The 13,783-nt window shown below is 39.3% G+C and overlaps 1 protein-coding gene across 1 annotated transcript in view; it reads left to right on the plus strand.

The window, feature by feature from the left end:
• The window catches only part of LOC149922425 (oxytocin receptor-like), a 141,282-nt gene extending 130,104 nt beyond the window's left edge, over positions 1 to 11,178 (plus strand). Inside the window, exon 4 of the mRNA XM_090162295.1 lies at positions 10,777 to 11,178. Within this exon, the coding sequence (XP_090018421.1) occupies positions 10,777 to 11,178 (402 nt within the window). The remainder of the gene's footprint in view (positions 1 to 10,776) is intronic.
• Positions 11,179 to 13,783: the final 2,605 nt, after the last annotated feature.

A 13,783-nucleotide genomic window follows, 5' to 3' on the forward strand; every position in this document is an offset into this window, starting at 1 on the left:
TACTACAAACCATATTAAAATTTTAGCGTTGGAGAAAATCTCTAAAATTATGAAAAAGACCGTGAACTGCAACTCACATTTGAAAAAAAATATTCTCATGGGAAAGCATTTCCAATCATGTCCCCACTACTAGCGAGGAAGCGAGCGGATCTAAGGTGGCCGTGCTTTGGCTGGGGCCCTTGCTTTAATCAGGGTGATATATATATTTTAAAAAAATATGCTCTTATACTTAACGATACTAATGAATTCTAGAAATGATAATGAATCAGAATTTGATTTCTAAACCAAATAAAAGTGAATATCTCATGATATGGCCTAATGGGATCTAGGAATATAATCCTGCGTACCTGGAACAGAAATTTGTATTCCCCCTTCACGGACTCGATGTTTTAGGCAACGCGAGAGCTATACAATTTCGGACATACGAGCGTAGCGCCATCGTAGAAATAGGCGGAATTTTTTGTCTCTATAAATTTTGCCTACTTTTCATTCAATTCACAAGGATTTTTTGTACAAGTTGAAACACGAATATTCTACCTGGATTCTACGAAACTAATTTCGGAGATGTTAATTTAATTTGAAGACCAAATAAATAAATCTTAAACACGATTTTAAAACCGGCACGCATTTCTAACCAAGTCCCAACGAACACGCTGACGAAATTTATCTAGTATCTTATGTCCGAATACCCCACATTGCCAGGCCTATGAATCCCATATTTCCCCTCCAGCATTTCCATCCTCCTAGATGGGATAGCAAAACTAGCCATCACCTTTTTTATTTATAAACTCTCTAATTCGTTTAATGTAAGACATTTTTGTACATTAATTCAAAAAACCAAATTCAAGGCCAACTCTTGGTCTGTAACCGTTGAGTTTGCTTCTTGCAGTATAAAATATATACTATACATACCACCTAATGACTTCGTTAGAATAGTAAAATCAGATGTGGATAATGGGGGGAAGTATGAAATGCTCCGTAGAGTCAATGGTAAAAATCGCGTACATGAAAGTTTCTCTATAAAGAACATAATTTACTCGAGAGCTATGGTCTTTGTGAAGGACTAGCAGCGTCTAGTGACGTCAGCCGCTAAAGTAGTGGCACCTGACCTTCAGCCGGGGCACGGCCAACTTTGACACTCGCGCAATATCGGCCAACCCATTCGCCGAAATTCCACGAACAAGGATTTTCCCGCTGTAAACCATGCTATAAACTATTGGCGTTCAGCGCCACGCTCGTTTTTATATTGGCTTCAATGCAAACACTATTGTAAAAATAATTTTCCGCTAGGGGCGCTCAAAGCCGAGAGATATTTTTGCTCGTAGGTTAACACAGAAACGTCAACGAATGGGCTGGCCGCTATTGCGCGAGTTGGCCGTGGCCGTTGTTTGAAAACATGGAGGTACGGACGACGGCGATTTTTTCTTCCCAGTTTGGCCCGGGAATTAAATCAAAACTAGTACAAACAACTGTCAAATAAAATGTATTGTTGAAACGAGATCCTATTGGCGGAATTACATAATTTTCTTTTAAAGTCTAATTTGCTCCTCTCTAACTTGAATCATCTTGTTTAAATCCATAATATCACAATTAATCCCTACACTACACTCTTCCATGTAAAAGCAAGGCAAAGTCTCCCCAGACACGGCCAACTTTGATCTCTCGCGCATCTCTCGCGCTACAGCGGCCATCTCATTCGTTGACGTTTCTGTGTTAACCTATGAGCAAAAGATGTGTATGACGTGAGCGCCCCTAGCGGATTATTATTTTTACATTGAAGCCAATATAAAAACCAAGCATGGCGCTGAACTCCTACACGCAGGGCCGGCGTTAGGGGGGGTAAGCGGGGCAAAAGTACGCCGGGCCCGGGCCTCCGAAAGGGGCCCGCCGGAACGGGTGCCTAACTAAATTTATCTGAAAATTTCCAAAAAACCAAATTTTTGAGTAATAATTACCTGGGGCCCGAAAATCCTAGCGCCAGCCCTGCCTACACGTTATAGTACAGTTTATAGGGGGAAAATCCTTGCTCGCGGAATTTCGACGTGATCAAAGTTGGTCGTGCCCCAGAGAAGACAGCCTAGGTAACATTAGATATTATAGCAGCCGATTGATACCGCTTTACCTCGTATGAATACTACAGGCAGTAAATCGCTGTAACTCTACGCGTAGGGCCAAAATTTCATATCACATGATTTTGGCAGGGCCGTTTTAACCATTCCGTAGGCCTTAGGCAAAAATCTCTTATTTAGCGACTTTTCGGACCTTCGTGGGCCCTATTATATGGAATCGTAGGCCCTAATGTCACCAATAATTTTTGTAGGCCCTAGGCACTTGCCTAGTCTGCCTTATGGATAAGCCGGCCCTAGATTTTGGGCTATTTCATACTTCCCCCTATAATCCACATCTGGTAAAATTTGCCAAGGCTTATGAAGTCAAATGAAATTTAAGGGTTTAAATTTTAAAAAACAAAACATGCTTTTACCTTTAGAAAACTGTTGAATATCGTGTATAGAGACTTGGAAAACCCTTTTCAATCCGATTTTATATTCTCTAGTTAAAAATTAGCTAACTACGAGTAACTCTCTAATCCGGAAAAATTCTCCTAACTGCAGACGATAATTAATTTTTTATCGCCCGTGATTGGCATTGATTCAAACAGCTATCAAGGTTGGCTATACTTTTCGGAAGGTTCGAAAGGCCGCCACTACATAGTGGTAGTGCTGATCAGGCATATGGCTAATTGGTGAATTATTTTTAAGTAAAGCTGTACTTTTTTTAAAAAAATCCACAAATCTCTCAAAAAGTACAAATTGGTGGATTATTTAAAAATAAAGCTTGATTTAAAAAAAACCACACATAACACAAGATAAGCATTTACAAACCTATAATTTACAAATATTTACAAATCTTCGATAAAAATCAACCAACACACCAAAAAATTTGAATAAATTGACTTTTTTTAAAAATTCAGTAGGAAAAACCAATAAATCCAGGTAAAAAATCATTGAGTTGGCAAATTTCATACACTCTTTTTTTGAATGTCCTACCTTTCGAAAAACCGTGCAATAATTTTAAGAGAACTTCAGACTTCTTTCAAGATTCTGCCATTTTCACTAGATTATTAAAGGGCTGTTCTGCCCTTTAATAATGTAGTGTTTAATAATTCGGGTGTCCACAACCTCCAGAATTTTGAAGTGGATTTTATCTTGTCAACGCGATTTCTCAAAAACTACTTTGTATGATTTTTAGTATATAGATATAATATAGTTTTCCGCTTTCCATGACATATTTAGTCTATACGTCCGAATTCCGTACTTTGCAGTGGCGGCAAAAGGAAAATATTTTTCTACGGATTTTCCCAACAATAGAGCAGTGTTTAGCAAATAGTCTAATTCAGTATTTAATTAAATCACATTCCTTATTTATATTATTACTAACTTTAATACCCGGCTTCGCCCGGGGTCTTAATTTTAATGAATTAGATCTGATTTGTACGTAAGAAAGATACACGCGTAGAAAAACCGTAAAACACGACGCGTTATTCAGCTTTGAAACGTTCAAACATTTTTACGCGCGTAAAGCTTAACACACGGAACACGCGTAGCAAAAACGCAACACACGTAACACGCGTAACACGCGTAGCAAAAACGTAACACACGTAACACGCGTAGCAAAAACGTAAAACACTTAACACGCGTAGCAAAAACGTAACACACGTAACACGCGTAGCAAAAACGTAACACACGTAACACGCGTAGCAAAAACGTAACACACGTAACACGCGTAGCAAAAACGTAAAACACTTAACACGCGTAGCAAAAACGTAAAACACTTAACACGCGTAGCAAAAACGTAAAACACTTAACACGCGTAGCAAAAACGTAACACACTTAACACGCGTATCAAAAACGTAAAACACTTAACACGCGTAGCAAAACCGTAACACACTTAACACGCGTAGCAAAAACGTAACACACGTAACACGCGTAGCAAAAACGTAAAACACTTAACACGCGTAGCAAAAACGTAACACACGTAACACGCGTAGCAAAAACGTAAAACACTTAACACGCGTAGCAAAAACGTAAAACACTTAACACGCGTATCAAAAACGTAAAACACTTAACACGCGTATCAAAAACGTAAAACACTTAACACGCGTAGCAAAACCGTAACACACTTAACACGCGTAGCAAAAACGTAACACACGTAACACGCGTAGCAAAAACGTAAAACACTTAACACGCGTAGCAAAAACGTAAAACACTTAACACGCGTAGCAAAAACGTAACACACGTAACACGCGTAGCAAAAACGTAAAACACTTAACACGCGTAGCAAAAACGTAAAACACGTAACACGCGTAGCAAAAACGTAACACACGTAACACGCGTAGCAAAAACGTAAAACACTTAACACGCGTAGCAAAAACGTAAAACACTTAACACGCGTAGCAAAAACGTAACACACTTAACACGCGTATCAAAAACGTAAAACACTTAACACGCGTAGCAAAACCGTAACACACTTAACACGCGTAGCAAAAACGTAACACACGTAACACGCGTAGCAAAAACGTAAAACACTTAACACGCGTAGCAAAAACGTAACACACGTAACACGCGTAGCAAAAACGTAAAACACTTAACACGCGTAGCAAAAACGTAAAACACTTAACACGCGTAGCAAAAACGTAAAACACTTAACACGCGTATCAAAAACGTAAAACACTTAACACGCGTATCAAAAACGTAAAACACTTAACACGCGTAGCAAAACCGTAACACACTTAACACGCGTAGCAAAAACGTAACACACGTAACACGCGTAGCAAAAACGTAAAACACTTAACACGCGTAGCAAAAACGTAACACACGTAACACGCGTAGCAAAAACGTAAAACACTTAACACGCGTAGCAAAAACGTAACACACGTAACACGCGTAGCAAAAACGTAACACACGTAACACGCGTAGCAAAAACGTTACACACGTAACACGCGTAGCAAAAACGTAAAACACTTAACACGCGTAGCAAAAACGTAAAACACTTAACACGCGTAGCAAAAACGTAACACACTTAACACGCGTATCAAAAACGTAAAACACTTAACACGCGTAGCAAAACCGTAACACACTTAACACGCGTAGCAAAAACGTAACACACGTAACACGCGTAGCAAAAACGTAAAACACTTAACACGCGTAGCAAAAACGTAACACACGTAACACGCGTAGCAAAAACGTAAAACACTTAACACGCGTAGCAAAAACGTAAAACACTTAACACGCGTATCAAAAACGTAAAACACTTAACACGCGTATCAAAAACGTAAAACACTTAACACGCGTAGCAAAACCGTAACACACTTAACACGCGTAGCAAAAACGTAACACACGTAACACGCGTAGCAAAAACGTAAAACACTTAACACGCGTAGCAAAAACGTAAAACACTTAACACGCGTAGCAAAAACGTAACACACGTAACACGCGTAGCAAAAACGTAAAACACTTAACACGCGTAGCAAAAACGTAAAACACTTAACACGCGTAGCAAAACCGTAACACACGTAACACGCGTAGCAAAAACGTAACACACGTAACACGCGTAGCAAAACCGTAACACACGTAACACGCGTAGCAAAAACGTAACACACGTAACACGCGTAGCAAAAACGTAAAACACTTAACACGCGTAGCAAAAACGTAACACACGTAACACGCGTAGCAAAAACGTAAAACACTTAACACGCGTAGCAAAAACGTAACACACGTAACACGCGTAGCAAAAACGTAACACACGTAACACGCGTAGCAAAAACGTAAAACACGTAACACGCGTAGCAAAAACGTAACACACGTAACACGCGTAGCAAAAACGTAAAACACTTAACACGCGTAGCAAAAACGTAACACACGTAACACGCGTAGCAAAAACGTAAAACACTTAACACGCGTAGCAAAAACGTAACACACGTAACACGCGTAGCAAAAACGTAAAACACTTAACACGCGTAGCAAAAACGTAACACACGTTACACGCGTAGCAAAAACGTAACACACGTAACACGCGTAGCAAAAACGTAAAACACGTAACACGCGTAGCAAAAACGTAACACACGTAACACGCGTAGCAAAAACGTAAAACACTTAACACGCGTAGCAAAAACGTAACACACGTAACACGCGTAGCAAAAACGTAAAACACTTAACACGCGTAGCAAAAACGTAACACACGTAACACGCGTAGCAAAAACGTAACACACGTAACACGCGTAGCAAAAACGTTACACACGTAACACGCGTAGCAAAAACGTAAAACACTTAACACGCGTAGCAAAAACGTAAAACACTTAACACGCGTAGCAAAAACGTAACACACGTAACACGCGTAGCAAAAACGTAACACACGTAACACGCGTAGCAAAAACGTAAAACACTTAACACGCGTAGCAAAAACGTAAAACACTTAACACGCGTAGCAAAAACGTAACACACGTAACACGCGTAGCAAAAACGTAAAACACTTAACACGCGTAGCAAAAACGTAACACACGTAACACGCGTAGCAAAAACGTAACACACGTAACACGCGTAGCAAAAACGTTACACACGTAACACGCGTAGCAAAAACGTAAAACACTTAACACGCGTAGCAAAAACGTAAAACACTTAACACGCGTAGCAAAAACGTAACACACGTAACACGCGTAGCAAAAACGTAAAACACTTAACACGCGTAGCAAAAACGTAAAACACTTAACACGCGTAGCAAAACCGTAACACACGTAACACGCGTAGCAAAAACGTAACACACGTAACACGCGTAGCAAAACCGTAACACACGTAACACGCGTAGCAAAAACGTAACACACGTAACACGCGTAGCAAAAACGTAAAACACTTAACACGCGTAGCAAAAACGTAAAACACTTAACACGCGTAGCAAAAACGTAACACACTTAACACGCGTATCAAAAACGTAAAACACTTAACACGCGTAGCAAAACCGTAACACACTTAACACGCGTAGCAAAAACGTAACACACGTAACACGCGTAGCAAAAACGTAAAACACTTAACACGCGTAGCAAAAACGTAACACACGTAACACGCGTAGCAAAAACGTAAAACACTTAACACGCGTAGCAAAAACGTAAAACACTTAACACGCGTATCAAAAACGTAAAACACTTAACACGCGTATCAAAAACGTAAAACACTTAACACGCGTAGCAAAACCGTAACACACTTAACACGCGTAGCAAAAACGTAACACACGTAACACGCGTAGCAAAAACGTAAAACACTTAACACGCGTAGCAAAAACGTAAAACACTTAACACGCGTAGCAAAAACGTAACACACGTAACACGCGTAGCAAAAACGTAAAACACTTAACACGCGTAGCAAAAACGTAAAACACTTAACACGCGTAGCAAAACCGTAACACACGTAACACGCGTAGCAAAAACGTAACACACGTAACACGCGTAGCAAAACCGTAACACACGTAACACGCGTAGCAAAAACGTAACACACGTAACACGCGTAGCAAAAACGTAAAACACTTAACACGCGTAGCAAAAACGTAACACACGTAACACGCGTAGCAAAAACGTAAAACACTTAACACGCGTAGCAAAAACGTAACACACGTAACACGCGTAGCAAAAACGTAACACACGTAACACGCGTAGCAAAAACGTAAAACACGTAACACGCGTAGCAAAAACGTAACACACGTAACACGCGTAGCAAAAACGTAAAACACTTAACACGCGTAGCAAAAACGTAACACACGTAACACGCGTAGCAAAAACGTAAAACACTTAACACGCGTAGCAAAAACGTAACACACGTAACACGCGTAGCAAAAACGTAAAACACTTAACACGCGTAGCAAAAACGTAACACACGTAACACGCGTAGCAAAAACGTAAAACACTTAACACGCGTAGCAAAAACGTAACACACGTAACACGCGTAGCAAAAACGTAACACACGTAACACGCGTAGCAAAAACGTAAAACACGTAACACGCGTAGCAAAAACGTAACACACGTAACACGCGTAGCAAAAACGTAAAACACTTAACACGCGTAGCAAAAACGTAACACACGTAACACGCGTAGCAAAAACGTAAAACACTTAACACGCGTAGCAAAAACGTAACACACGTAACACGCGTAGCAAAAACGTAACACACGTAACACGCGTAGCAAAAACGTTACACACGTAACACGCGTAGCAAAAACGTAAAACACTTAACACGCGTAGCAAAAACGTAAAACACTTAACACGCGTAGCAAAAACGTAACACACGTAACACGCGTAGCAAAAACGTAAAACACTTAACACGCGTAGCAAAAACGTAAAACACTTAACACGCGTAGCAAAAACGTAACACACGTAACACGCGTAGCAAAAACGTAACACACGTAACACGCGTAGCAAAAACGTAACACACGTAACACGCGTAGCAAAACCGTAACACACGTAACACGCGTAGCAAAAACGTAACACACGTAACACGCGTAGCAAAAACGTAAAACACTTAACACGCGTAGCAAAAACGTAACACACGTAACACGCGTAGCAAAAACGTAACACACGTAACACGCGTAGCAAAAACGTAACACACGTAACACGCGTAGCAAAAACGTAACACACGTAACACGCGTAGCAAAAACGTAAAACACGTAACACGCGTAGCAAAAACGTAACACACGTAACACGCGTAGCAAAAACGTAAAACACTTAACACGCGTAGCAAAAACGTAACACACGTAACACGCGTAGCAAAAACGTAAAACACTTAACACGCGTAGCAAAAACGTAACACACGTAACACGCGTAGCAAAAACGTAACACACGTAACACGCGTAGCAAAAACGTAACACACGTAACACGCGTAGCAAAAACGTAACACACGTAACACGCGTAGCAAAATTGGAACACACGTAACACACGTCCTGAACTACTTAAAAATCCCAACTAAACCTCCCCTTCTACGATGTCCCTTTCTTTCACACTAACTCCCCTTCTACAAATTTCACACTAACCCGTTCAAAAAGTTTAAAGGTCGGGACGGGCGCAAGGTACTCAAGAAAGGAGATAAGGGAAGCAAAGAGGCGAAAGTCCAAAGTCGAGTAAAATAATAAAATTGAATTAGATTAATAACCATGTCAGGTATTTGGAATTAAGCGCGTTTAGTTGGAAATCAGGCCCAGGAACATGACATACAAATAAATAAATAAATAAAAGGACAAACTTTAAGACTTATAGTTAAAGGTATCATAAATCAAAATTTTAGCAACAGATTCCAACAGTAGACCGGTTTCGCCCTTTTGGGGCTCATCAGTACTGTGTAGGAACTCTGGCTTTACTCGGAAATCTTCCGATATCAGTAAAACAAATATACATACAGGGTGGAAGCCTCAGCCGTGGTCCAGCCTCGGTACTTCTTCTAGTACACCGGAGTGCTGCGGGTCGAACACTTCTACAGGCGCTGGTATTACCAAAATAGACCAACGGGATAACTAGAAGCGCATCTTTAGCCAATCGCCCGAAAAAGCATTTGGAAGATGCGCTTCTAATTATCCCATTGGTCTATTTTTAGACTAGGAAAAGTACCGAGGCTGGACCAAAGCTGAGGCTTCCATTTCTCCCATTGGTCTATTTTTGGCCTACCAGCGCCTGTGGAAGTGTTCCACCCGCAGCACTCTGGTGTACTAGGAGAAGTACTGAGGCTGGACCACGGCTGACATTTTTAGAAGCGCAATTTTGGGGGTGCAAATAAATTGATTGTACTCCCGCGTGAAACTAGTAGGGTACATTGTAGCCCCATCCCCCCCCCCTTCCGCCACCGCTGGTACTTTGACTCGCGTCAGGAGGTATTTCAGGTCATAAAAAATGCAATTTTCAGTCTTTATCTCATGGGGTTTTTGTGTTATGACATAATTTGAAATTGTCAAAACTACTTCAAGCACTATAGGAGAGAGGGTACACCTGAAAACAAAAGCATATATTATATCGGTTCAATGTATTTCCCCAGGCTTAAGGTAGTCTACAATGGACGCGACAGAGATAAACGGTGCATCACGACTGAGTATTTTCCACCATTAAGTATCTAGGGAAATTTATATACCATAAGAGTGTTAGGAAATGACTATATGACTTACTTTGCCTTGTACTATTTTCTTCTTTGAAACGCATTTAAAACAAGTAGTGAAAGGCAGCGAACGAATATTCTTCAAGCGAATACCATCAGCAGTTTAGAGAGAGAGAGAGATACTTTACTCCTAAGATATAAATAGTTCTTTTTATAAAATAACCTTGGCCTTGAAATGTTGCCTCCCCGCTTCAGCTGTAGATCCGTTTTCTCTCCCACTAAAGAGCTTATGAACTCATTCTTAGGCATTGACTGAACTATTCCAGGGCAATATTTCAACTATTATAATTATTTTTAAATTTTAAATAAAAAAGATTTTATTTAGATTGAGTTAAAAATGAACGAACGAATGGCTCTCGAACTATCATTTAGTTCAATGACGTTTTAAACGTGTATTTAATTATTCGTTTTTTTTTCTTTTTTACACATTCGTGGTTTAAAATTATTTTATCTAAATAAAACAATTTTAAACCACGAAGTATCCGTCACTGTGTAAAAAAATCGAATTATTAATTACCGTGGAAATTATGGTTTTAAACATTTTTGTGTTTTTAATATTTAATACTTTCGACTACAGGGTAGATTGTTTTTAATTGGCAGGCTCTCGACGCCACGACATATTCCATCCTGGCCGCTTTGGCCGTTTCCAACTCCTCAACGAACCCGTTCGTATTTCTGGCCTTTCATTTCGCCAGTGGTCAGCGACGTCCGGTCCGACCAGGAGTCAAGTCCGACTGTCCACTCTTTGGCCACTATTATTGCTACTGTTGCCGGGGCTGCGTGGTCAACCGGAATCGGGAACCGCATTGGGTGGACGTTCCCAGCGAATTCAAGGAGACTCTGAGCACAGCCGACGCCGGAGTTCCCTTGGACAAGCTGACCAGTACGGCCAGCTCTTCCGCGTCGGGAAACAGCACCACCAAAATGGTGACTTTTAACGAACACTCCAGAGATCGACGCGAAATCAGGTGTAACAGCACCAAAGGAGGTCGGTTCGTTTGATCGTTTAAAGGGGAAAATACAACCTAAGTGCTGAGAATATTATCAACGCTAGACTCTTATCGTCATTTTCATAAAATCAACACGATGACGAAACCATACTTCCAAATCGTTAAAAGCGTAACGAATAAATTCGGTTTCACTTTGAAACTTGGGGAATCGTGCGTTTACCATAATTAGCTAATCTAAGCGAGCGAGAGACTATTTAGTGGTGGAGCCCTTTTACGCGTATGCTAATAAAGAGCGAACTTAATTCTACGTAATTCGGGGACAGACGAGATATTTGTCGAAATCTCGAATAATACAGTCCGAACATAAACAGTTGGCCACAAAAATAAAATAGAAATTAAACACCTACACATCTTTCCGAAACTGGAAATTCAAAGTTTACTTTACCCTCAAAATAAAATCTACAAGAATTTAAAGAAATTGTCCTCTTTTGAAAAAAATATTATCAGAATTTTCCAAAATCATTTACCTCTGGGTGCTAGGAAAAATAAAAACGTTGTAGTGTACATTCGAAAACCAATTAATTTTAAAGATTGTAATTAACGTTTATTTTTATAAGCCCCTTAATGAAAACATTATCCCCCCAAAATGCATCAACTTTGAATTTAAAGTGTTTGAAACATTTTTAATTTGCTATTTAAACGAGACAAAATAATTAGGGAAATAATCTACGAAATAAACGTTATACTTTGTAAAAGAAAATTGTTTCGACGAAATCTTATAAGCCTTGGGAGATTGGCTTAAAATATTTTTTCTTGTTTTCCGCCCCAAGGGTGTTCAGCGAGACATTGAAAAGGTAATCTTCAGCAGTACCGGATTTATTGAAGGTAGGGCCCTAGGCACCATAAGCTAGTAGATGTCTATGTAAGGAAAGCATAAAAACGCAAAACTCGCGTGACCCGAAGCTGAACTTATGTCATGATAATAATAAAGCAACAAGTCTGATATGTTTTTAAATTTATTTGATCGGTGGTGGGGCCTTCTGTTGGTGGGGGCCATAGATATAAGAAATGTATATAAAGGTCTAGATAAATTTCGGGGCGTCTAAGCCTAACATAAAATACGGAATTTACACCTAGCAGACACCGAGGAAGGCTCGCGACCAAGAGCACGAGCTCTCTTAGTATTTTAGTACTAACGAGGAGAAAAATTTCAAATTTCAAAACCAAAAAAAAATAGATCAAAATTGACAAATGAAATGAATTTTATGATATTTTGATGAATTTTGGTCAATTTGATCAAAATATGTAAAAATTGATCAATTGTTATTTTCAATGGGACCATATACAGACTGTGTTGTCAAAAACATTTTCGGTTGCCATGGCAAAACTAATTCCCATTGCAACTTTTCCCTTGGTGAAATTTCATGTTACCTAGTTTCAACAAAATCGGTGATTATCACCTCGGGTAGTCTCCTCGAAAGTGCTTGACCTTTCCGCAGGCGGCAGGCCGTAGTCTTTAGACACCATCTGTTGGTGACTTTTAGTATAATTTTTAAGCAGGAGACAATGGCTCTCGCGACGATAGCACGAGCTTTCTAGTAGATAGATAGCGCCTTATAAGGATAGCCTGCAGAAATTACGCGTTTCTGCTAGCTGTCACCTCCGTATTCACTCCCTTTGAAATATTTTATCTAGACATTTATATACGTTTCCTATATCTATGGTGGGGGCCCATAGGCCTGGGCCTAGTAGGCTCTACATTTAACCGATTTTGGCCAGACAAATTAGAGGTGACAAGTGTATTGGTTTCTTAAGATTGTTTCGACAGAAAGATTGCTTGAATATTGTATTTGTATGAAGACCAAAAACAACAATGCATCTTGAATATTAAAACGAGCTCAAAACCAATCATCTTTAATTTTTAAATGTTTCTTCGGTTGAATCAGTATTAAACATTGAAAACCTTTCGAGAGTTCTAGGTAACACGTACTTTATTTTAAGCACGTTCTTTCCATTTATGAACGCTTGAAAAGTTTTTAATTTTGTTTAATTGATTAATTAATTAAATTAATAATGCAGTAGCCTAAAATGAAACGCAAAACAGTAGGTATATATAGAAATTAAGTTTTCGAGGAATGAAAAATAGATTGAAGGAGTTTTGGAATTAAAAAATAACTGAGAATAGAAAACAAGTTTAGCTACATTTTTAAAAAACAAAATCATATGGCGGTCGAGATGTAAATAATTTCTACATAAATAAGATTTCGAACATTGAACCACTGAAGTAAACGGCTTTAACGACTAAAATTAAAGGCCTAAAAAATCATGGCTAATTTGGAAAGTGGGTCAAAGATTTCTAACAATGGAAAGCCACCAACGTTCAAAATATTACAGTAAATGGACAAGGGTTGAGTTAAACTGTTTTAATTTGAAAAAACGCGGTACTTCGGCACATATGCCTTCGAGGCGGAGAAGAAACTAACAAATTAAAAAATTTCTAGCCAGCTCTAATCCATTTAGTGTCTGTACGAAGGATCAAATATTTATCCTCTAAAATATACCGGTTCCAAAATTCCAGAATCATATTAAAACTATGTCCGGTTTGATGAAATCAAACAAAGTAAAAATGTGAATCTTAAATATATCCCGTCATTCAT

Source organism: Leiobunum rupestre, chromosome 11 (genome assembly GCF_980474605.1).
Source record: "Leiobunum rupestre chromosome 11, qqLeiRupe1.1.hap1, whole genome shotgun sequence".
Taxonomy (NCBI): Eukaryota; Metazoa; Arthropoda; class Arachnida; order Opiliones; family Sclerosomatidae; genus Leiobunum; species Leiobunum rupestre.